The sequence below is a fragment of the Tamandua tetradactyla genome, chromosome 5 (assembly GCF_023851605.1).
Source record: "Tamandua tetradactyla isolate mTamTet1 chromosome 5, mTamTet1.pri, whole genome shotgun sequence".
Classification (NCBI taxonomy): Eukaryota; Metazoa; Chordata; class Mammalia; order Pilosa; family Myrmecophagidae; genus Tamandua; species Tamandua tetradactyla.
The window spans coordinates 101,785,132-101,810,804 of NC_135331.1; the positions used below are offsets into that span (position 1 = coordinate 101,785,132).

At 51.4% G+C, this 25,673-nt stretch overlaps 1 protein-coding gene across 2 annotated transcripts; it reads left to right on the top strand.

The window, feature by feature from the left end:
- The first annotated feature begins 5,858 nt into the window (after nucleotides 1-5,858).
- Nucleotides 5,859-25,235, top strand: CAPN11 (calpain 11). Of its 2 annotated transcripts, none has more exons than XM_077161920.1 (22): nucleotides 5,859-5,983; nucleotides 14,415-14,668; nucleotides 15,027-15,096; nucleotides 17,203-17,321; nucleotides 18,031-18,164; nucleotides 18,325-18,493; nucleotides 19,232-19,315; nucleotides 19,418-19,503; nucleotides 19,736-19,810; nucleotides 20,002-20,156; nucleotides 20,355-20,521; nucleotides 21,728-21,739; nucleotides 22,079-22,290; nucleotides 22,571-22,610; nucleotides 22,729-22,794; nucleotides 22,876-22,933; nucleotides 23,061-23,125; nucleotides 23,394-23,462; nucleotides 23,869-23,947; nucleotides 24,052-24,168; nucleotides 24,604-24,662; nucleotides 24,780-25,235. In XM_077161920.1, the coding sequence occupies exons 1-22, from the start codon at nucleotides 5,968-5,970 to the stop codon at nucleotides 24,804-24,806; spliced, it is 2,133 nt and encodes a 710-aa protein (XP_077018035.1). In that variant the 5' UTR covers nucleotides 5,859-5,967; the 3' UTR covers nucleotides 24,807-25,235. The 2 variants fall into 2 exon arrangements, with proteins under 2 accessions (XP_077018035.1, XP_077018036.1); XM_077161921.1 differs by having other exon boundaries at nucleotides 5,874-5,983; nucleotides 14,420-14,668.
- The last annotated feature ends 438 nt before the right edge of the window (nucleotides 25,236-25,673 follow it).

A 25,673-nucleotide genomic window follows, 5' to 3' on the forward strand; every position in this document is an offset into this window, starting at 1 on the left:
GCCCCACAACCCTCCACTTTCTGTCTGGAATGACCTTGGGCAAGGGACTTCATGCTTATGGCCTTGGTTTCTCCATCAGGAAGAGAGTGGGAGTCCTGGGAGAGACATCAGGGCATCTCCCGGGCAGAGGGGGCCTGCTACTGATATGGCCACAACCCCAGCCCACCCTCTCTAACCTTTCCCCGGGCCTCTGTTGGCTCTGCCCCCACCCCCTGCCCTGAGGACACAGGCCCACACTGAATTTCTGAGAGAGATACAGGGCTAGGCCGCAGGGGAGGAAAGCTGTGCAAAACCATGAGTTCTACACTGGTCTAGGAAGGCTTCCTGGAGGAGGAAGAGCTCAGCAGAGCTACTTTCAGATAGGGACTCCCAGCAGGCTGCTCTGGAGGAGGAGAGGCAAGATAATGGGGCTACAGTTGTCAGTCAGTAAGGACAGTAAGTGTTCTTACTATTATTACTTGTGGCTACAATTTCTTAAGTGCTTTTTATATACCTAGAATTAAGCTTTCACTCTGGAGGTAGTCCTGGGATTTCATTATAGGTTACTGGAGGTGTATGCGGGTGAAGAACTCACTCACTTGGCCTAGGGCTTGGCACCCAGTAAGAAAACAAACAATAATCAATGCCACTTGTTGTTTAAACAGTCCTACAAGACAGGTTAAGTGGTTCCTCCTTTTATGAACGAGAACACCAGAGGTTACGGGGTTTGTCTGAGAAAAATAACCTGGGACGGATGTTTATTTTTTCCTTTAGAACCTTTTGGTTGAGTTTTGTTGTTGTTGTTTTTAATATTTTTATTGCTAAATCTTAACACACAAACATTCCATACATGGTATACAATCAGTGGCTCACGATATCATCACATAGTTGTGTATTCATCGCCATATCATTTTTTAGAACATTTGCATCACTCCAGAAAACTCATATGTCCCATACCCCTTATCCTCCCTCTCATTGACCACTAGTATTTCAATCTACCCAATTTTTTTTATCCCTTATTCCCCCTCTCATTATTTATTTATTTTTTGCCCTTATTTTTTTACTCATCTGTCCATGCCCTGGATAAAAGGAGCATCAAACACAAGGTTTTCATAATCACTTTGTCACACTGTAAAAGCTGTATGGTTATACAATAGTCTTCGAGAATCAGGGCTACTGAAACACAGCTCAACAATTTCAGGTACTTCCCTCCAGCCACTCCAATACACCATAAACTAAAAAGGTGATATCTATATAATGCATAAGAATAACCTCTGGGATAACCTCTCAACTCTGTTTGAAATCTCTCAGCCACTGACACTTTATTTTGTCTCAATTCTCTCTTCCACCTTTTGCTCAAGAAGGCTTTCTCAATCCCTTGATACCAGGTCATGACTCATCCCAAGATTTCTGTCCCACATTGCCAGGGAGGTTTACTCACTTGGGAGTCATGTCCCACATAGCAGGGGAGGGCAGTGAGTTCACCTGCCAAGTTGGCCTGGAGAGAGAGACCACATCTGAGCAACAAAAGAGATTTTCTGGAGGTGACCCTTAGGCCTAATTTTAAGTAGGCTTAGCCTATCCTTTGTAGGAATAAATTTCATAGGGGCAAATCCCAGGATCAAGGGCTTGGCCTATTGATTTGGTTGTCCCCACTGCTTATTGATAAGTCTTAACCCACAAACATTTCCCCAAAGTAACCTTGCAAATACCTCTTTATTCACCATCCAAATTACTGTGGGATGTATCAGGGGACCACATTAACCTGGACAAAACAACAAAATCTATTGCCCTATTCAAGATTCCATGTATGGTGTTCAACTAAACTGACCATACAAGTTAAATTATGAAATGAGCTACCCAAAATATAAATTTTGCACCAAATAAACATCTCTCCCTTTGGTCTCACACAGAAGTTGAGGTTTTAAAATACAAACGATATTGGGTGAAAGGGTAGTTTGGTGGTAGAATCTCGCCTGCCATGCAGGAGACCCAGGTTCGATTCCTGGCCCATGCACTTCCCAGACAAATAAGCAAAGAAACAAGCAAAATACCAAACAAACAAAAATTCAACAAATGGTGCTGCAATAAGGAAATACTCACATCGAAAAAGAATGAAATGTGACCCCCACCATACAGCATACAAAAAAATAAAATAATAAAATATGGACGAAATCATCCTGTACCCTGTATTCTGATTTACCTTAGTGCTACCCAGATCAGCTTCCTTTATATCTCTACTTGAAGTCAGATCCCTTTTTCAACTTTTTAAGCACTTCCTGTATGGGGTGCTGTGAACTTTCATAGCTTCAGAGCTCTAATTCTGAGTCTCAGGTGTCACATAAATACCCGAGATTTCTGGGAACAACCAAGTTATAAATAAACAGCTCAGTATCTCAGAACTTAGAAATAACAGTTAGAACTCAGAATATATGTGACTACTATAAGCTTACAATCTAGGACTCTTTGCAATAGGCCCCCACCTGATAACCCATGCTCTCGACTTCATTTCACTGAGATTTTATATTCTACTTAGTCCATGTGCCAGTTTGAGACTGTGGTGGACCCCAGAAAAGCCATGTCCTTTAATCCTCATTCAATATTGCCAGCTGGGAGCATTTTGATTGTTTCCATGGAGATGTGACCCACCCAATTGTGGGTGGTAATTTTTTATCAGATAGCTTTCATGGAGTTGTGACTCCACCCATTAATCCTTTAAAAGAGAAACATTTTGGACAGAAACCCTTTTGTAGAGCCACGAGAAAGCCAGCAGATGCCTCCATGTTCACCATGTGCCCTTCCAGCTGAGAGAGAAACATTGAATGTTATCGGCTTTCTTGAACCAAGGTATCTGTCCCTGGATGTCTTAGATTGGACATTTCTATAGACTTGTTTTAACTGGGATGTTTTCTCAGCCTTAAAACTGTAAAGTAGCAACTTATTAAATTCCCCTTTTTAAAAACCATTCCATTTTTGGTATATTGCCTTCTGGAAGCTAACAAACTAAAACAGTCCGTATGAGTGAGGCATGCTAACATTTGCCTTTTTGTTTCTGACATTTCTTTCAACATACAGTCCTTAAGGTTCATTCACCTAGTTGCAGGCCTCACAACTTCATTCCTTCTTGCGGCTGCTCAGTAGTCCATTGTATGTATACACCACAGTTCTCCCTTCCCTGCCTCAGTCGTTGTACTGGGATGGATCTTGAAAAGTCCTTGCTGGGCATCCCAGAGTGAGCTTGTGTATCCATCTATCCCCAGGTCCCATCCACAGGAGTGCCTGGGGCCCTCCCGCCAAAGCCCCCATCTACCTCCCAGTTAAATCTTCTCCATCGTCTAAAACCCATTCCTTTTCTAGAAAATTTCCCCTGGTTTTCTAGGCCCTCTTCTAAAAGTCCAACATGTCACACATGGATGGTCTGTGCTGTGTGTCCGACAGGAACAGGAGACCTGGATTCCAGGCCACCTCTGTCCCTGACGCGCTGTGCAGCCCTGGGAAGGCTCCCTCTCCTCTCTGAACCTTGGTTTCCTCGTTGGTAAAGTCAGGGAGTTCTACAAGCTGACCCCTAAGGCCCCTTGCTGCATCCTCCTGCCCACCTCCACCTACTAGCCACCACCAGGACCAAGAAAATGAGAAAATGAGTCAAGGAACTCCCAGAGGGGAGAGGAGGAGAGAGCTCACAGGGGAAAGAAGAGGGAGAGAAGAGGCACCACGACGGCCTGCATGCAGTCAATAAAAAAGGACGGCAGCGGGGACAGCCTGGAGGTCAGCATTTACAGGCAACCAGAGGCAAAAAGAGGGCCGGGCCAGGCACAGTTGCAATGAAGGCCAGGCCTCCGCCTTCGCATGGACGTCTGACCTGTGGCCCTGCAAGCTGTGAATCCCCAGGTGGAATCCCCAAGGTCCTGGGGCCCAGGCTATGGGCAGGGAGCATAGGGTGCCAGCTGGTGGGTGGGCAGAAGTTGGCTGTGAGTTACAAGCAGGGAGCAGTGCAGCAGGTCCCAGAGGCCTCAAACAGCAGTCTTACCCTCGGGTCATCCAGCCAACCGTCCTGAGCACCGCCGGCCCCTGCGCTGGGGATACGGTGGGGAGCAAGGCTGGTCCCTGCCCTCTGGCACCCAGGGCCCAGTGGGCAGGGCAGACAGATAAAGACAGTCCCCAGGGCTCACTGTGTATAATGCTGTTCTCAGCTCTCTTCAGGGGTTAACTAATCCTCAGAGAAGCCTACCCCAAATATGTAAGTGAGGAAACTGAGGCACACAGCTCGGGCAGCAGAGAAAATGGATGAGAGCTGGGGCGTTAGGTTCAAATCCCAGCTCAGCCACCTACTAGTGGTGTGAACATGGGCAAGTTGCTTCACACTGCTGGACCTCACTTTCCCAGTCTGTAAAATAGGTATAATGATACAATTTCCTCGAGCTTTGCTTTAAGGATTAAATAAGTGGAACGGTCTTAATCCAGTGTTTGGCACATAATAAGACCTTAATAGACTACAATTACAATTCTCATAGATAGGGAGATTGAGACTCAGAAAGGGGAGAGGATTTTCCCCAAGTCAGGCTGGAACAAGACTCTGGGGTTCCATTCAGTCGCCTGAGCATCCACTCCATATCTAACGCACCTCCAGGCAGGGATGAAGGGCACCAGGATGGCCTGGACAGTCCCAACCCTCAATGATTTGGTAAAAACCGAAATCCAGGCAGTCACCAGCTCACAGTTCACCCTCTCCTGTGGAGAGGTACAACATATAGTCAGACCAGTGACCTAACCACGCCAGCCTGAAGTCAATCATGGAGGACTTCTCGGAGAAGTTGACCCTGGAGCTAGTTTTCAAAGGAGGGGCAGAGGGTTGAGACCATCCCTGGAGGCCCAGGAGCAAGGCCGGCCACAGCACACTTAGGGCCCAGCTGGTGATTGCCACATCCCGCAGTCACTACACTCCCTCCTAGCCCCGGCACTGCATCCTGTGCTTTATTACACGGATTCTCACTGCATTCACACAAGTCCTTGTACAGAGAAGGAAACTGAGGTTCAACAAGTACAAGTTGCTTATTCACATTCACACATCTGGTAAGCAGAAGAGCCAGGATTCCAACCCAGTTCCGACTAGTGCCAAAGCTCAGGCTCTTTCCTCTGCACCCCACGTTCAGAGGCTGTTGGTTGAAGAGAAGTTAGGCGTCCAGTGGCCCCGTGGGTGTCTGTGGATCTCAGAATTGAGTAACTGGCACTAAGGTGAAGACCATTCCAGAACAAGTGGCTCCCAGCTCCAGGACACCATATATCCAAGGAGGGAGGGATGGTGGGGCCCACAACTCCCAGCCCCAGGGATCCATCAGGGATCCTGTCCCCTGGGCGCTGGGCACACTCCTGGGGCCCGTGTGTACCCTTCTGAGCCCTGCCAGGTCTTCTCTCCCGGGAGCAGCATCGTGTGCACGTCTGGGGACACAGCCTGGAAGAGGCCAAGGTCAGCATGGGGACGGGGCATTGGGCTGCAGGCTTCAGGGCCAGACCTGGCATGGTGTACCGTTTTCTGGTTGTGACCAGGGCATCTGGGCAGCTGCAGGAGAGAGGCCATCAGTGGGAAGGTGGCTTTTGGGAAAGAAGGTGCTTTCAGGATAAAAAAGGCAGGTTGGGGTGTCAGGGACCATATCTTCCTGGAAGCCTTGGGCTAAAGAAGAGGGACTCAGAGCTGCCCTGAGTGGGGGATGCGGTGAGGACAGTAGCCTGGTGGGGGTGCTGGCCCACTGTCCCCACAGGTAAATGGGGAATCCAGACAGGGCAGGAGGAAAGGGGCTGGGTTATTGGTAGTGCCAGTCTGAAGGGGACAAATGGGAAGGAGGAGAAAAGGGGAAGGTAGCTGTTAAATTGTACCACTGACCTTGGAATCCCACTGCAATGTGAGAGTTCTGGGTGGGGGGTGGGGGTACAGATCTCTTCTCCCCCTCCCACCAGAACCCTCAACTGTCAAGCACCATCCCAGCCACCAGCATGTTTCGCTCCACAGGTAGGCGCTACTGAGGGCTTGTCCCACCCCTGTACCTCCTGCAAACAAGGGTGGAGCCCAGGGAAGGGACTGTTTCCCCCATCAGACTGGGGACTCCTTGAGAGTGGGGACCGCAACACCTCCCTCAGGCTGGATACTCCCGAAGGGCGGGAGCTGGGCCTCTCTCTCAGACAGTTTGGGCAAGACTAGGCCCTGGATGGTCAGTCAGGAGGGAGAAGGGGTTCTTCCTGCGTCTCCCCACTGAAGGGGTGGAGTTGGGAAGAGGAGAGGGGCCTGGGGAAGGTGTCTGTGTCAGGGAAGACTGTGTGGCCATCAGAGAAATAAAACTCAGGGACCAGAGAGAGCCTCTCCCAAGCCTGGAAAAGCCGGCACCTCAGTCCAAAAGGCTCAGCCCCTAAGCGGTGGCAGAGGCAGGCCCACAGGGAGCAAGCAGGGAAGCAGATTTCATGTCCTGGTGGAGATTGTCCTGAGAGAGACAGGGAGAGGGCTGGGCTGAGAAGAGTTGTTCCTGGGAAGGGGAGGGGAGGCGGGCAAGAGGTCAGAGGTCAACCAACTCCCAACAGTAGAAGGGCTCAGCTCTGCACCCTATCCCCAGCCTAGGAGGGCAGCTGGGCCCCACTATACGGGCCCCCAGACCCAGGCTCCTGGTTCCTGGGCCCTCACCCACTTTTTTGAAGCTTAGGGCTAGCCCTTGGAGGAGACCCCAAACCCAGTCCTTGTTCTTCAGAACTTCTAACTGAGAAGTCTAGATAAGGTCTTAGTTTCTTGCCAACTCTGGATATCAAGCTGTCCATAAAAATACAGGTTCTCAGTATGATGGAGGAGATGCGACGTTCTGTAGGAGAGCTCAGAGAGCTGCCTTCTACACGCAGGACAAGTTCTGGGATGGAGAGTCCCTCAGGCCACCACCAGACAGGTGGGGTCACACACAGGCTCCCAGTGTGTGCACGAGGGCCCCTCTGCTCCCTCGAGAACCAGGACCAGGGATCGGCATTGGAAGCATGGCCGGCTCCGGGCAGAGCTGCTGAGGGATGGAAAAGGGGCCAGCCAGGGCGCCAGGAGATCCCGCCACTTGATTCGGCATTTGCTTTGTTACTGCAGTCCTTTAACGTTTCCTGGGGCTTTTAAAAAGAAGCTTCTGCCAGGCTTGTGGCTGTTCAAAGCTTGTGGGGTGGGGAGGGTCTGGAGCCCCGAAGCGTCTCATTGGCCATCTTGATTGGGGCGGGGCCAATACCAGAATCTGAAGCAGGGTTTGGGGTTGGGAGAAGGTTCACTGGGTGATGGGGGTGGCGGACTGGGGGACTCCAGGAAGACAAGAGAGGTGAGGTCTAACCTTCATTGCCCTGGTCAGCCCTCTGAGGTTCTCCAACTTTCTAGGATACCAGCATCTTCTGTGGTTCTTCCAGACCCGGCTGAGGACCCTCAGTCCTCGGGGCAGCCAGGGCAGAGGCCTCCCCGGGTACCCAGCGGTTTGACTGCGTGTGGGTGGCCTCAGACCAATTCACTCAGCTCAGGTCTCTCGCCCTCAGCACTCTTGACGTTTTGGGCGGGATAATTCTTTGTCGTGGGGACCCGTCCTGTGCATTGCAGGGGTCTAGCAGCAGCCCTGGCCTCTTCTACCTACTTGATGTCAGTAGCACCCAGTTGTGCAACCAAAAGTGTCTCCTGGCATTGCCCGGTGGCCATAGTCCCACCCCACCTGCACTGCGAGCGGCTGCCAGGGCCCACCCTGGGCCCACCCTGGGCCCACCCTGGGCCCACCCTGGACAGACAAGAATAGTCTTTCCTGCTCCGCCGGCTTTGCGGGGTAAGGATCAGATGATGACACAGGGGAAGCTTTCAAAATCATCCCTCTCAGGGACTTCTTTTTACCCCTCCCTCCTGAACCTCCTAAGCTGAAGGGGGCTCCACTGACCCCACCCCCAAATCCCTCTTCCACAATCCTGCTGCTGGCTTTGTGGACAAAAGAATAAGCCATTTATCCTTCCCCCTGCCCCACTGCACACACAAGCCCCCTTTAATCATTTTCCTGTGTCTGAAGGCACGGGAAGAGCTTCCATTCCTAAGAAAACCTCAGATGGCTTGGGCTGGAAAGAGAGGGTTTGAGGAAAAAGGAGGGAGAGAAAGCATGTATGCTATGGGCTCAATAGAGCAGCAGGAACCTGGCAGCAAACAAAGCAGACAACACCCCACCACCACCACCACCACCTAGTAAACTTTCATTCTAATGAAGGGTGCAGACTATAATGATACATAATAATTATATATAAAAACATAATGTCTGGGACAATAGTAGGAAAGGAAGTGGGGGCAGGCGAGAGAGAAAATAGACAAAAAAAATGCTACAATGCAAGCAAAGCGTTCATTCATGAGGGCATTTCTGAGCCCCTGTGGGGGATAGAGGGTACCCCGTGGTGGACAGAGTGGCCTGGCCTCCAGCCTTCAGAGCTCACAGCCTCATGGAGGAGGCAGGCAGGTCACCTCAAAGCTGGCAGGGAGCAGTGAGACCGTAACAAAGGCAAGTGGTGGCCACTGCAGAGGCCCCAAACTCTGCATGGGTGAGCGGCTATTGGGGGCAGGGGGCTTGGCAGAGGAAGAAACAGTTTCCTCCTAGGCAGGACTGTTTAAGGTGTATGCGTGGGAGCAGGAGTGATTTCAGGCAGAGGCCAAGGGATGGGGCAGGTCCGATGCAGCTGAGGAAGGCAGGCAGCCTGCATGGCGAGGCTGGGCCAGAAAAGGGCCACCTGGTAAGGCTCTGCATGCTGTCAAGGGGAGAACCAGCCAAACTGTTTCGGGAAGGAGGTTATATAATTGGATTCACATGGGATAGGGAGGGCAGAGGTTAAAAGAAAGGGGCCAGCTAGGAAATTCTTCTTCTGGCCCAGATTTTTAAAAATGATTTTTGTTATTTAAATTTAACCTCTTGAATAAGCTTTGTGCGGGGAACCATTGCAAACACCTTAGGATATGGCCCCATTCCTCGGATGGAGAAGTTGAGGCGGCGGGGGGCGGGGAGTGAGTGTCATGGGGGAGGCCTGGCTTCCGCATCCACGCACCAGGCCGTGGATCTGTAGGGGACAGCAGCATCGTGAGCAGTGTCAAGGAGGGCAAGGACTAGAGAACTGTTCAGGGAGTGGGTTTCTACAATACAGGGGATACAGTGATTGAGTTCTAGGGAGATCCCCAGGCTTCTGGCTTGAGGGAAGGGAGAGGAAGAAAAGGAGCTCAGTTTGGGATTTCTGGAATTCGAAATGCAGGGAGGAGGGGATTCAGGAGACTGTTGGATGGGCTGTGGTGCTCAGGAGAGATAGCTGGATGGGCACTCAGACTCCACCCAGACTGGCGGACTCAGGGAGGGGTGAAAGGACTGGGTTTGTGCGGTGAAGGGTGGGCCCAGAGGCAGCTTTGGGGGCTGGCCTTATCCAGCTGGCAAAGCTATGTCCTAGGAGGTGCTGGAAGAAGTAAGGGGTTCAAAGCCTCACTTAAAGCGGTGTGTGGCAGCAAACCTGGTGAGTTAGAGAAGGTCTTCAGGAGCTGAGAACCCATTTCAGGGCTTATCGTGGGATCCAGGAGGCTCCAGTGATGACAGTAATGGAAAATTAGGGTCCTGCTGATGCTGGACAGCTCTGGGAGCTCTCGGAGAGGTCAAGACCTCAGCCAGGGGCTGGCACGGTAAGGGCTCTTCACTCAGTCGCAAGAAAGAATTAAAGGACCAGTCAGTGTGTCCAGCCAATAGTTTAATGCATAGCAAAAGTACACACTTGAAGGGGTGAGCACAGGGGTTCTCCAAAGGAGGAGCAGCCCTTTGAGGTCGGGCTCCTTCTTATAAGGAACTAGAAGGCCCTTCCCCCTCTGGCTATGCTCTACCAGCTGCACTTCTCATTGGTTCTTTGCCTGCGCAGACCTGAGTGACGCTAGGTGTGCGCACACCAAAAGAAACTTCTTGATACGGGTCTTGGGGCTGCCTCACTACGAGGGGATTTTCCTGTTCAGAGCTCAGTGGCTGTTTTGATGTGAGATGAGGTTGTGTTGGGAATTTGGGGGACTGGAAGAACAGGGGTCATTTCCAGAACTCGGGAAGTTCCAAAGAGGTTCTGTTGTGAGGCAGGAGGATGGGTTTGCTTGGTTGAGGTAGAGGGAACAATAAGGAAGTATCAAAAAGTCACGTTCAGCAAGAAATCCCCTGTGGATGCCCTTAATTAAAGATGGCACATGCCCGCCAAGCCTTCCTGCTGGGAGAAACGCTCCTGCTTACTGGGCAGTGTTAGCATAAAGGTTACCAGCATCTTCTTGGTCTGCAGTTTGTCTTAATCCCACGTTTCTGTGACCTTGGGCAAGCTGCTTAGTCATCTGGGCCTCTGCTTCCTTTCCTGGTCACTGAGGTATTACATGTACCTATTTAGTAGGGCTGATTTGCTTGGCCTTGGGGAGACCCCCAGCACTGAGTTAGCCTTCTGTTATATTATTCTTGTCCTCTTAATTTGAGGGAAAAAGAATAACTGAGACTCCCTGCTCTCACCTCTGAGGAAGTCACCCTCGCTGGCTCCAGGGGGCCCCACTTTGAACCCTCTCATCCCTCTCCAGCCCCAGCTGGGTTCTCTTCACCTTAGACCACAAAATGCTCTCCCTCCATCTCTCCCTTATTGCCCTTTCAACAGAAGTTGTTGAGGTGAATGGGGGGGAGGCTTTTTTGTGGGTGTTGGTCTTGATGTGAGCTGTACCTCACAGCCAGGGATGGACCCACCTGAGGGAGGAAGTGGCTCTCATTCATCAGCTTCCCACAACTCAGAGAGGGGCAACCCCCGGGGAGGGGACCCCCGTATTCCAGGCTCTCCAGGCCCTGGAGACATAACAATCGGTCCTCGTCCCAAGGCTAGTCAGGCGCTCTGTAGGAGACCCCAAATCCAAGGGTCTTTCCAATGCCCTACAGCTCCTCTTCGCCTTTGCCATCCCACTTCCAATGCCCACTCCCCCCCCCAAGGCAGAGACCCCCAAGTACACTCTCCAGGCTGAACCCAACGCTCCCCTGGTGGGACTGATATTGGACCTAACGCCTCACACCCCGGGGAGAGGAACAGGAAAGGTGTGGGGGCCACAACTCTTCTTTCCTAAGACCCGAAAGGTGGGGGCTGATAGGAAGTGGCAGAGACCCCCCAGCCGGCTACTGCCACACGTTTGTGGCTGTAGGGGAGCACTTTTCTGGATGAGTAGGGCGTGTTTGGCACCAGCTGAGCTCGCTGAGCAGGAGGGGATTAGGGAGTGGGTGTCAGCCTTAGGCCACCAAGGGCCGAATGCCAACATGCAGAGCCCAGCCTTTCTCTGGACAGGGCCAATAAGAAGAAAAGTCTGGAGAGTTACAAAAGAAGAGCTCTACAGAAGTTGTGCTTCTGGCTCTCACCCCATCTCCCAGATAGTTTCCCAAAAGAGAACCTCAATCATCCCTGGGCAGGGTTGGGGGTGGGGTGTGCAAAGCCAGCACCTCTTGGAGCTTCTCATTTGATTACATCCCCCTCAGGGAACTCTGTCTAGATATCAGGGCAGCTGTGGACAGGGCACAGCCTCATCTCCAAGAGGGATCCTATGACATCAATGGGGAGTCAGTTGCATGTGTGTAGGTGGGTGGGGGGCAATACTCAGGATGTGATGTAAGCAGGTTGCAGTCCCTCAGGGTGGGGAGGGGAGGTGTGGGCAGGGGTCCCCAGCTGCCTGGCTGGCTCAGGATCTGACCTTTATTCTCCGAGGGACCCTCCCTCCCCAGCTGGACCATTTCCTAACCTAGACTCGCCCACTGAGCAGGCTCTTCCCCTCTGCCCTCCTATCCTTTACACTCCACTGTTTCCACGCTCCCCGGCAGGCAGCATCTTGGATGGTCTGGAGGCTTTTTTTTTCTTTCTGTTACAGCTTTATTGCGCTGTAATTCACAGAACATACAAGTCACCATTTAAAGTGCATAATTGCCTTTTAGTATATTCACACAGTTGTGCCTCCATCATCACCATCGATTTTAGAACACTTTCGTTACTCCAGAAAGATACCTTCTACCTTTTAGCCATCATCACCACCCCCAACTCCCCAAACATCCCCCCAAGGTTAGGCACCTATTAATCTACCTTCTGTCTGCATGGATTTGCCTTTTCTGAATATTTCATGTGAATGGAATCTTACCACATGTAGCCTTTTGTGTCTGGCTTCTCTCACTTAGTATGTTTTCAAGGTGCATCCATGCTGTAGCAGGTGCCAGAACTTCATTTATTTTTATTGCTGAATTGTATTCCATTGCATTCCACATTTTATTTGTCCACTCATCCGCTGACAGCTATTTGGGTTATTTCAACTTCGGGGCTATTATGAAATAACGCTGTCATGAACATTGGAGTGTACGTTTTCGGGTGGACATATGTTTTCATTTCTCTTGGATATGTAGCTAGGAGCGGAACTGCTGGGTTATATGGTAACTCTGTTTAACCAAATGAGGAAGACTGTTTTCCAAAGCACCATTTTACACCTCTGCCAGGAGTACAAGAGGACTCCCGATTTCTCCATTTCCTCCTCAACACGCACTATTGTCAGTTTTGTCGATTTTAGTCATCCTCATGGGTGTGACATGATAGCTTATTCATTTGCATTTCGCTGGTGACTAACGATGTTCAGCATTTTTTCACATGCTCATTGGTCATTTGTTTATCTTCTTCAGATAAATGTGTATTCAGAGCCTTGGCCCATTTTTTTTTAACTTTTTTATTGTATAATATAACATATAAAAAAAAAACAAAGACATAAAAAAAAGCAACAGTTTTCAAAGCACTCTGCAATAAGTAATTACAGGACAGATCCCAGAGTTTGTGATGGGCTACCATATGATCCTCTCAGATTTTTCCTTCTAGCTACTCCAGAATACAGGAGGCTAAAAGGCATAAATTTTTTTATCATCACAATCGATTTTTTTTTCTTCTTTGTGAAAAATAACATATATACAAAAAAGCAATAAATTTTAAAGCACAGCACCACAATTAATTGTAGAACAGATTTCAGAGTTTGGCATGGGTTACAATTCCACAATTTCAGGTTTTTACCTCTAGCTGCTCTAAGATGCTGGAGACTGAAAGAGATATCAATTTAATGATTCAGCAATCATATTCATTTGTTAAATCCTGTCCTCTCTGTACAGCTCCACCATCACCTTTGATCTTTCTGTCCTTCTCTTTACGGGTATTTGGGCTATGGCCATTCTAACTTTTTCATGTCAGAAGGTTCTGTCATTAATATGGGGTAGGAAGATGGAACTATTAACAACATTCTGGAGAGGCTGGCCCCTCTAGGTTTCAGGACTTATCTGGACCAGGGACCCGTATGGAGGTTGTAGGTCCCTGGATAGTTACACTAGTGCATGGAACCCTTGTGGAATCTTATATATTGCCCTAGGCATTCTTTAGGATTGGCTGGAATGGTCCTGGTTGGGGTTTGGCAAGTTATGATAGGTAGCAGTGTCTAGTTGAAGCTTCCATAAGTGTGACCTCCAGAGTAGCCTCTCAACTATTTGAACTCTCTCTGCCACTGATACTTTATTAGTTGCCCCTTTATTCCTCTTTTGGTCAAGATGGAATTATTGATTCTACAGAGCCAGGGCCAGACTCATCCCAGGGAATCATTTCCCATGCCGCCAGGGAGACTTTCACCCCTGGATGACATGTTCCACATAAGGGGGAGGGCAATGATTTCACTTGCAAAGTTCGGCTTAGAGAGACTGAGGCCACATCTGAGTAACAAAAGAGGTTCTCCAGAAGTAAGTCTTAGGCATACCTATAGGTAGGCTAAGGTTCTCTGCTACCTACATAAGCTTCACAAAAGTAAGCCTCAAGATCAAGGGCTTGGCCTATTGATTTGGGTGTCCCAAAAGTTTGACACAGTATCAGGGGATTCCCTGATTATAAAGTTTAATAGCCCAATATTTTTTTTCCCATCCCTCAGGGGACTTTGCCAATAGTTTTTGATTATCTGCTTAATATACTCTAGGAGGTATACAGGCATTACATTAAGCTATACAGGATTAAAGGACCTCTTTATTATTCTGGGCTCCCTATGTTTCAGTTGTTTAAATGAACTATACAGATAGGTTGTTAGATTATGTGCAACAGAAAATTTGGGTTCCAGAACAAATAAACCTTTTTTCCTTTGGTCTCAAAGAGTATGTGTGGTTCTAAAATATAGATAATGTCTTCTGTATAACTCCACCATCACTTTTGATCTTTCTCCCACTCTTTAGGAGTATTTGGGCTATGGCCATTCAAACTTTTTCATGTTGGAGGGGGCTGTCGATAGCATGGAACCGTTATAGAATCTCATATATAGCTCTAGGTGTTCTTTAGGGTTGGCAGGAATGGTTTTCTTGGCCCGTTTTTTTAATTGGATGACTTATCTTTGTTTCATTGAGTGGAGGCCATTTTTGCCTGCAAGGGAATGGCGGCTCACATCAGCTACAGCCGGCACCGGGCCAAGGGCGCGGGCCAGCACCACCATGCCGAGAACTACCGCAACCAGAGCTTCGAAGAGCTACGGGCAGCCTGTCTGAGGAAGCAAGAGCTGTTTGTGGACCCTTTCTTCCCTGCTGACCCCAGTTCCCTGGGCTTCAAGGAACTGGGACCCAACTCCAAAAACGTGGAGAACGTCTTCTGGCGGAGGCCCAGGGTGGGCCCTGGGAGGGGAGGGGTGGACTCAGGGTGGGGCTCACAGTGCTGGGACCCCAAGTCACTGGGATAAACCCCTTCCTGGCCCTGGCACAAGCTTCTCCCTCCATCGGGGCTGGGGATAGTTCTGAACATTCTCAAGCAAAACTCCCAATCACCACTGGAAAAGTCACTGAAGCTCCCACCAACCTTTGCTATTACAACCTACAGCTACGTCAGGCTGTCCCTGCCCCCTGCCCCCCACCGCCTGTTTTCCCCTAGAATTTCAAAGTGGAAATTCCCCAGGAAAGGTGGAAGAGAGGTGGTGGGAAATAGGGATGTTCTGGGCTCTTCCAAAATCATTATTCCTTCTCTGGCAGGAAATCACAAACAATCCTCGATTCATTGTGAACGGGGCCACTCAAACAGACATCTGCCAGGGGATACTTGGTGAGTTGGGAGCAGGATAGCTGGTCTGGGGGAAGGAGCAAATCAAGGAAAGAGGCTAAGGTGGGAGGGTGCCTTTTGAGGTTGGGCAACTGGGACCCTGTTTTTGTTTCCTTGTCCTTCTCCTCCTGGGGAGAGGTTCCTGAGAGTGTGGGGCAGGTTCACCCTTGTCTGAATGCCACCCCTCACCTGCCACAATCTGGGGGGCAGGCTGGGGCTTTGTAATTAGTTATCTATTGCTACACAGTAAATTACTCCAAAACAGCATCTTAAAACAACATTACACATTATCTCACAGTTTCTGTGGGTCAGGAATTCAGAAACAGCTCGGCTGAGTGAGTCTAGTTCAGGTTGCAGACTCAAGGCTGCAGTCCAGAAGTCAGCTAGGAATTAGCATTAGGCCCAGCAGTTCCACTTCTGGGTATGTACCCAAAGAGAGTGAAATAGGGTTCCAAACAGATACTCGTATGACACTTACAGTAGCATTATTCACAATAGCCAAAAGCTGGAAACAACCCAAGTGTCCATCAACAATGAATGGATAAAGAAACTTTGGTACATATACACAATGGAATATTATTCTCCATAAGAAAAAATGAACATATGAGACATGCTGCAACCTTGAAAACATGCTCAGTGAAATAAGCAAGACACATAAAGACATGAATCGTATGATATCACTAATAAGAGATGACTAGAAATAGCAAGTTTGCAGAGATAGAAAGCAGATTAGAGATTACTGGGGAAGGGGAAACATAGGGGAATGAGGAAAATAAAAAGATTAGAGCTGAGGCTGCAGCCATCTGAAAGCCCGACTGGGGCTAAAGACTGCTTCAGAGATGGCTCCCTGCCACGGCTGTTGGCAGGAGGCCTCAGTTCTTTGCCACGTAGCCTCTCTCCGTAGGACTGCTTGACTGTTTACACAATATGGCAGCTGACTTCCCCTGGGTGAGCAATCTAAGACAAAACAAGGAGGCCATAAAACTTTTTATCACCTAGTCTCAGAAATCACACCTGGCAACTTCTACCACATTCTATTTGTCAGAAGCACATTCATGGGGAGGGGACTTAGGGAGGGCTGTCAGTGAATTTATGGACATATTTTTAAATCACTGCATGTGCTAGAACCTACCTGATTTGGGATGTCAAGGAAAGGAGCACTGAGATTCTCTCAACCTACTCTCCCGCAGGCCCTATGTCCCGTCGACAGCCCCAGAATAAATCTCACTACCTAGGTCTGCTCCTATTCCAAAGTTTCTTCCAAACTCCTCATTTCATTTTTTAGGGTAGGGCCAGGGTGGACTTCCTCCAGAATTCTGTCCCACTTGTCCAAGGGAAAAGGGGGCACGGCAGAGGCCAAGGAGTCCCCAGGCCTCCAGTGGCAGCTACTGCAGTGGCTCACTGGGCTGGAGGGGTGCTGCCCACAGGAAGAGACTGGTTCACCTAAGCCTGATGCACCCAGGCCCCCTTTTGGTAACAATGGATTGGAACATCCCTAACCTTCTTTTCCCACCCGCTGCCTCTCTCCAAGGGTATCATCTCCAACAGCCAGGAGGCCGTTGATAATCACTGACACTTTCTCAGTGCCCTCGACATCAGCCTAGCCCAGGGTGACCACACAGGCCACTGCCCCTTCCCAGGCCCTACCCAAAGAGGTCGGAGACCCCCCTAAGAGCTAGACAGCAATGGATGGCCCAAGGTGCTCTTCTCCCACAGGCTTCCCTCTAAATCGAACTTCAGGCCAGAGATGTGCCCCTACCAACTCCTAATTGCAGCTGGGACATAAACTGAGCCCCTCGGGTCTCCAGGATAGGTGGCTGATATCAGGGAGAGATTGCACAAGGAATGAGAGAAGTTAGGCTCTCTCCCAAAGAAAGCCAGTCTCAGAGTGAGGAACAAGACCCTGAGGCCCAAGACAGCTCTTCCCCAGATTCAAAATGAAACCTCTGGCACTGCTTTATGACTCTCACCTAAAAGAAAAAGTATAGAAACCCACCTCCCCAGAGCCTGGCCCTCTGCCCTCAGTTTCTCCCTGTCTCCTTCCTGTGCACACATGCATGGGTCCTCAAGGGGCAGAGCCTGGGGCAACAGCCCTGCACGTCTTCCCAGGGGACTGCTGGCTGCTGGCTGCCATTGGCTCCCTCACCACCAAACCCAAACTGGTCCGCCGTGTGGTGCCCAAGGGACAGAGCTTCAGGAGGAACTATGCTGGCATCTTCCATTTCCAGGTGAAGGGAAATTTAGGAGCCGAAGTTTTGGGGTGTGCACATATATATGCACACAGGTGGGAGAGAGACTATGGTTTGGCGTTTACCTTTTTTTCATTTCTTTTTTTTTTTTAACATGGGCAGGCACCGGGAAACGAACCCGGGTCCCCGGGCATGGCAGGCAAGCACTCTTACCTGCTGAGCCACCGTGGCCCGCCCTTTTCATTTCTTTTTGAAATATAACATTTACTGGGGTGGGTTTTTGCCTAACTATCAGAGAAATATCTGCTCTCTAAAGAAACCGTAGAAGCTAATTGTTTTAAGTCCTAAAGAAAATAAATGATCTGTTTGTGGTACTCCTCCTTTCCCTCTGTGTATATATCTAAAATGACATTGGGAGTCTCTGTCGCATAATTTTTATCAGCTCATTAAATTTAGCAACATGCGGACAAATTCCCCTATGTCAAAGAATATTTCTGAGTAATGAATCATAAGTGTTTTGGGGACCTAGGAAACCCTAAAGTCCAGCCGGCTAGCCTCAGAGGGTGGCTGAGGCCAAAAGGCATATCACCCTGCAGACCAGGGCCGAACCTGGAAAGGGGCCAGGCTCAGGCAAACTGCCTTTCACTCTCTAGTCAGGCACTCTGGGGTGTGGGCTCTCTGGCACTGGCGCGTCACTCGGGCCTCGGCGCCAGGAGAGAAGGATTGAGGCCCCGCTGGACACTCACAGATTTGGCAATATGGATGCTGGGTGGACGTGGTGGTGGATGACCGGCTGCCCACCAAGGATGACAAGCTGGTGTTCGTGCACTCACCCGGGGGCAATGAGTTCTGGAGTGCCCTGCTGGAGAAGGCCTATGCCAAGTGAGTGCCCGGAGCCAAGGAAGGAGACTTGGCTCCGAACCTGCCCCAGTCACCGGGACACTTACGGGGACACTTACGGGGGCAGCTGGAACCAGGGGAAAGGGTTGGGTGCTTCCCTCAGCACACCCCTCTGAGGTTCACCTCCACCCCACACCCGCAGGCTGAACGGGTCCTACGAAGCGCTGTCGGGGGGCAACATTGTGGAGGGATTTGAGGACTTCACGGGAGGTATAGCCCAGAGCTTCCAACTCCAGAGGCCCCCTCAGAACCTGCAGAAGCTCCTGAGCAGAGCCCTGGAGAAATCTTCCCTTGTGGGCTGCTCCATCGAAGTGAGTCAAATCCTGGTACCCTCGGAGGCCGACCATGGTCCCGCCTCAGGGCCTTTGCGCCCGCCGTTCCTTGTTCCTCGAGGGCTCTTCCCCAAGATATCTGCATGACTAGCTCATTATCATTCTCATCTCAGTTCAGATGCCCCTTCCACAGGCCAGCCTTCCTAGCCTCCCAGTCTAAATTAGCCATCCCACTCCAATTTATTCTCTTGCTTTGATTTTCTTCTCAACATTTATCAGAATCTGAAATTATGTTGCTTTTCTATATATTTATCCATAGTTCATTTTCTCCAGGCAGTTTTCACACTCCATGAGGGCAGGAGTTTGCCTCATTCACTCCTGGACCCTAGGGCCTAGGGAGGCTTGTGGTGATGGAAATGCTCTGTATCTTGACCGTGGAGGCAGAAAACATGAAACAACACATGTGATGAAAAATTGCATAGAATGCATACAAACGAAGACAAGCAAAACTGGGGAAATCTGAACAAGATTGATGGATTATATCAAGATCAACATCCTGGTTGTGATATTGTAAAATAGTTTTTGCAAAACATAAAGATGGGGAAAACATGAGATCTCTAGGTATTATTTCTCACAGTTACATATGAATCTACAATTATCTCCAAATGCCAAAGAGAATCAAAAAAAAAAAGAACCTGGAGAGCTCTCACCTTTCTTTCAGTGCCGCAGTCCCTCTTGACTGCATTCCAAGCTCCTTCCTCTCCTCCTGTTCTATAGGTTGAAAGCAATGAAGATTTGGAGTCGGTGACCAAAAAGAGGCTGGTGAGAGGACATGCTTACTCAGTGACCGGCCTTCAGGATGTGAGTCCTGACAGCTGCACCCTACCCTGGTGGGGATGAGAAAGAGGAGAAATCCCTTAGCCCCTGACCTTTAACTCCCATCCCCTCCACCCACTCACCCAGGTACCCTACAATGGCAAGATGGTAACCTTAATCCGACTCCGAAATCCCTGGGGCAAGATTGAGTGGAACGGAGCCTGGAGTGACAGGTAGGTGCCTCTCTCCCGGCGCTCTCGGCTGACCCCTCAGCCAGAGGACACAGCAGACCCAACCCCATGAGCAAGGCTGGTGTCCTGTCCGGGAGGACAACCTGGGCCCCAGGGCAAGCTCCCCACCTCTAGATCCCCAGGAGGCAGGCATTCAGAGGTGCTACACTTTGGGAAGGAAGGGGTCCCTCCTGACTCCGTGCCCCTGTCCTTCCGCTGCCTGTCTCTGTCCCAGCGCCAAAGAGTGGCAAGAGGTGGCCCCGGAAATCCAGAAGCAGCTGTGGCACCAGAAGGAGGATGGGGAGTTCTGGTCAGTGTGGCTTGGGATGGGCATCCTATTTCCCCCATGCCCTGGTCTTTCCTCACCCCTGCTGCCTTCCCCACCCTGACTTGAGTGGGGAGGCTCCGGGAGGCGCCCCCGGGCTGGGCAGGGGCCTGTGGATGTAGGTGTGCCACTGACAAGCCCCCTGCCACCCGCCACCACCACCCCTTCCACCACAGGATGTCGTACCAGGATTTTCTGGACAATTTCACACTCCTGGAAATCTGCAACCTGACTCCTGACACACTCTCTGGGAGCTATAATTGGCACACCACCCTCTACGAGGGCAGCTGGCGGCGGGGCAGCACTGCAGGGGGCTGCAGGAACCACCCTGGTGGGTGAAGGGTTCAGGGGGGCAGGGATTGAGGGCACAGAGTCCCAGGGGTCAGAGTCCATGGGGGTCGAGGACCACTCAGCTCCCACCACCCCGAGATGGAGGGGGCAGGCCTATGACCGGGGAAGCCGAGTCCAGCCTGGGAGAGGCCCGGTCAACGAGCCCCAGCATACCCATCTGGACCTGCTTCCCCAACAGCCACATTCTGGACCAACCCCCAGTTTAAGATCTGTCTCCTGGAGGAGGATGACCCCAATGACAGTGAAGTTGTCTGCACCTGCCTGGTGGCCCTGATGCAGAAGGACTGGCGGCGGGGGCGGCACCTGGGGACCCAGCTGCAGACCATCGGCTTTGTCATCTACCCGGTGGGCACCTCCCTGAGACCCCAGCGGGCCTCGCCTTCTTCCCCAGGGCAGCTGCTGGGAGCGCCACACGCTCCACTGCCCTAACTTTTTATTTCATTTTATTTTTGTATGCTGTATGGTGGGGTCACGTTTTATTCTTTCTCCATGTGGCTATCCCATTACTGCAGCACCATTTGTTGAATTTTTGGGGGGGAACAGGATTCGAACCCAGGTCTCCCACACGGCAGGAGAGTACTCTACCACTAGACTACCCTTGCAGCCCTCCACTGCCCTGACTTTTGAGTGGTGCTCTGTGCTTTTGGAGCAGGACCAGCAGTTTTCTTTTCCCGGTTTTTTAATCTAAAACGCTTACCTAGTACTTCCTTTGTGTCATGCATTGTCCCAAAGGCCTTACAAATGTTAACACTGCTAATGAAGAAGAAGGAGATTGAGGGCCAGAGGTGAGATCACTTGGCCCAAGCTCAGACATCCAAGGAGCAGGAGCAGAGCCTGTGTCCTGGGTCCCAGAGCTTCCGAGACACAGCCCCTCAGACATCCTGCCCCCATGCCTCCCAACCCCATCCACTCCAGGGGCCAAGAGAAATCCCAGATAAGCGGCTCCCAAATCGTGCCTTGCACAATTCTAGAAATGGCCATTCATCGATTCAACAAGCATTCATTGCGCACTTACCCTGTGCCAGGCCCCCTCCCATGTCCAGGGCTCATGTAGCGAGCGGAGCTTTACAGTGCGCGTCTGTACTGTGAAGGCTCGGATCACCCCCGAGGTGAGAAATCTGCTCAACTTGGTCTAACTCACCTTTTAACACAATTATTTATCCACTACCTTATTTCAGTCAGCACCTATTAACTTCCTGCGGGATATGGCTGTTCCATGGAAAAGCGTTTCGGGAAAATGTTCGCCTGTATTTTCACCCCGGTTTTTGCACTTTTTAGCAATGTGAAGTGAGATTCATTTCCTCTTCTTGAACCTCAGATGTTAAAAATCTACTCTGGCAAAACTTTGTATAAATTGTCCCAAACTGAGGGATTCTTAATATCCGGACCTTTTTGCTGTCAGAGCCCCATGCCCCACCCCCAGAGCAGCCGGGCCCTTAGCCCCCAACCCCAACCCACTGCACACCCAACTCACTCCCCCACCTGGCTTGCACAGGCCTGAGCCCCTCCACCCCTCTGGAGAGCTGATCCTCCTCTCTCTTCCCTTTCCAGGTCCCAAAGGAGGTACAGAGGATGTGGGACTTGATCCTGGGCAGGCAGCCATCCAACCCTTGGTGCATGTGGAAGGGCAAGGACTGGAATTCAGAGAAGGGCTTGGGTTGGGGGGGGCGTGGCAGGAGGGCGTTGGGTTGGGACTTCCGGCCCCCTTGGGCTCTGCATGAGGGCTGGAGAAGGAAAAGACCATATTGGGGGGTCCTGGCACTGGTGCAGGGTACAAGGTTCAATCCAGGCCAGTTGGTGGTGCTTCCTCCCCCAGCCATGCTCAGCCGGGCTTCACCTTGGAGGACCCTCTCTCCCTGCCCTCCCAGGTCAGCCCCGTACCCACCTCCAGACCCCATATAGTTTCAGGGCATTCGGGATATCCACCTGAAGAAGGACTTCTTCACGAAGTATGATGCCCACTGCTTCTCAGAGATCTATGCCAACTCAAGGGAAGTGAGCACCCAACTCCGGCTGCCCCCAGGGGAATACATCATTGTTCCCTCCACGTTCGAACCGCAGAGGGATGCTGACTTTCTGCTTCGGGTCTTCACAGAGAAGCACAGCGAGTCCTGGTGAGGGTCCCCACCTTGCTGACCCAAGGCCACCTGCCCAAGAGCTGTGGGATGTCAAGCTCAGGGAGCAGCCATCCTGTCCTCCCCACTCCGTCCCTATTTTACAGTTGGGGAAACTGAGGCATGAGGGGAGGAAGTCCCAGTTAGTAACAGAGTCAGAGCCAGAACCCAGGACCCATGGAGCTTCAGAGACAGGACACGACCTGCCCCTGATTGCCCCACTGAACTCCCTGCCTCTCTGACCTCGTGTAACCCCTGATCTTCATTCCCTTTTCCCCAGGGAACTGGATGAAGTCAACTATGCTGAGCTGCTCCAAGAGGTGAGGGAAGGCTATGGGGTTGGGATGGGGAGGAAGCAGCTCTAGGGTTGTACAAGGAATTGAGAGCCAGGTATTTTGGACTGAGCCTTTCATCCCCTTTACCACCGCTCCCCTCCAGGAGAATGTTTCTGAGAATGAGCTAAGCCAGGACTTCCTAAATTTGTTTGAGATTGTGGCAGGAGAGGTGAGACAGCTATGGGCTGGGGGACTGAAGGGAGGGGAAGCAGGATGGAGTGGAGCAGGGCTTTACAGCCTCCCTTCCTAGGGCAAGGAGATAGGCTCATTCGAGCTGCAGAAGTTGCTCAACAAGGTGGTCTCTAAATGTGAGTCTCCCACCCCCACCACCTACAACCCTTCTCCCATATATCACGCCTCATCTTGACTGTCCCCTGGGTCCCACACGATACCCCTTGGCACCATCGCTTCTCCCTCCCCCACCCTTCCTCACAGTCAAAGACCTCAAGACCGAGGGCTTCGCCCTGGATGCTTGCCGCAGTATGGTCAACCTCATGGATGTATCTTTCCGTCCAGTGTCCCTCTTGCCCTCCAGCCCCTGACACCACCACCCCCAGCCTGGTCCCCAGGTGATCACCTCTTTTGCCAGCCATGCCCTCCTTGCTGATGAGAATTAAGCTCTGGGGTAGTAAAAGATGCCTGTTTTGGTCAGGATCCCATAGGGAGCCCTGGTCTTGTGTGCACCCTTTGGTGAGCCCCTCTGCTTCCCTGCCCCCAGGAGACCCTCTCCACCCCTTCTCTATTATCCTTGACCATCCCCCATCCCAGAAAGACAGCTCTGGCAAGCTGGGGCTTTTGGAGTTCCAGACCCTGTGGCACAAAATCAAGAAATGGACGGTACATGGAATTGAAGGGGCAGTCTATGGGGGTGAGAAAGGGAGGGCCTTAAAAGAGCTGGGGAGGAGGAGGAAGGGAGCTAGAGCTGGAGCCCCCCACCATGCCTGCACACACACCAGGAAAGGAGCTGTTAACAACACTTGATAACCAGTATGGCTCAGGCATCACCCAGTGATAAAGGATCCATTCAGGGTGCCAGAGGCCCTGCAGACTTGGGGTTTATTTACCCTTCAGTCACTAATGATAGGAGAAGATTGGGGCCTCTGGGGTTGGGCCAGAGTGGCCAGGGTGGGGGTCCCTGGGCTCTTGGCTGTAGTTGTGAGCCAACTGTACCAGGCTATTTTAAAAGCTTGGCCATATCTACCATGCCATGCACACGGCCCTACCACATTGTCTGTCCCTTCAGGACATCTTCCGGGAGTGTGACCAGGACCACTCAGGCACCATGAACGCCTACGAGATGCGTTTGGCAATGGAGAAAGCCGGTGGCCAGGCGTCGGGAAAGGGCTTTGGGGCGGGGATGGGGGGGTGGGGGGAGGTGGTAGCCAGAGAGCTGACCTCTGCCCCCCACCACACCTCTCTTTCCCAGGTATCAAGCTGAACAACAAGGTGATGCAGGTGCTGGTGGCCAGGTATGCAGATGAGAACAAGGTGGTGGACTTTGCCGGCTTCCTCAGCTGTCTCCTGAAGCTGAAGGCCATGTTCCGTGAGTCAGGCGCCTGCCACTCCCCACCCTGAGGCTGCTGCTCCAGAACCACTCCCCTTGCAGAGTGCAGACCCTCGGGGCCCAGATGATCTGGGTTCAAGTCCTGGCTCAGCCTTATGGGTGGGTGGCTTGAGCAAGTCACTTTCTCTCTCTGTGCCCCTATTCCCTGGTCTATAAAATGCTATAGTAGATATGGGCTAAAGGGTTAAATGAATTAGTGCGTGGAAAGCACTTAGAACTGGTCTGGCTCCTAACAAGGCTAAAGCTGCCATTAATGCCCTGCTGGGTGCAGAGTGGGTGTGGGGGTTGCCTGTGGAGGAGCAAGGAACTGAGTTTCTTACACTCTTTCTGACATCCTGCCTGGTTGGGGATGAGTCTTGCAGACCATTGAGTCGACTCTCAACTCCCTTTCCCCTGACCTCTTCCCCCAATCAGTATTCTTTCTAACCATGGACCCCAAGAAGACGGGCTCTATTAGCCTGAACCTGGAACAGGTACACAGGGAGGGGGTGGGAAGGGCTCTTCCGTCCGGCCTGGGCTGGCCCCAGCCGTCCTGTCCTGCCCTGCCCCCCTCCCTGCCCACCCTGGGATCTGCTTCTTCTTTCCCACAGTGGCTGCAGATGACCATGTGGGGATAGAGGAGTCCAGGAGCCGAGGTTGGGGGTAGAGCAGTGCTCCCGCGGCCCTCGGCGCTACGGGTCTCCGACAATGGGATGTGCTCCAACAGAGTGGCAGCGCCTGGGCCCCTGATGCCACGTTTACTCCAGCGCGGGAATCACTGGCCACCCTCCCCACTGGGGGCAGCCTCTTCTGTCCCGGCTGGGGTTCGGGTGGCTGGACTTGCTCCAGCCTCTCTCTCTCTGTCCCTGAGGATATTTTACTTAAGATTCAGTGACACTTTCCCAGTGTCCACCTTCTGGCTGGGGAGGCCAAGAATAGGGAGAAGGGCTCGCAGCTCGCTTCCTGCTCCGCGCACTTTGTGTCCTGCTCAGACCTAACTGCCAACGGCCCCTCCCATTCTCCGCCTCACCCCGCTTACCCCGCGGGCATAATAAACAACTCAGAACACTGACTTCCAGGTCTACTTGTTTCTGTGCCAGGGAAGGTTGGCGGGTGTGTGTGTGTGTGTGTGTGTGTGTGTGTGTGTGTGTGTGTGTGTGGAAAAGTCACTTGTCCAGCGCCAGTAGCTCTCAACTAAATGTGATACCTACCCCACCGCAGGGAGCATTTAGAAATGTGGGCTTGCCACAAAAAACGGCCCCACCGCCTCCAGTCTAGCCTCTCCTTTCTCCCTTCCTCCCAGGTCTCCAGTCTCATCTCAGAGATAAGATCACACTCTCTTAAGGAGCCTCTTAAAAGACCAGTCCCCCAACCCTTCATCTTCCCTCAGAGAGATTTCAAGCCAGGATGGAAAGGAAGCAGAAAACTCTCTAAGCAAATTCAAATATTATGCTGGTTTGAAACTGTTGTGGACCCCAGAAAAGCCATGCTGTTTAATCCTCCTT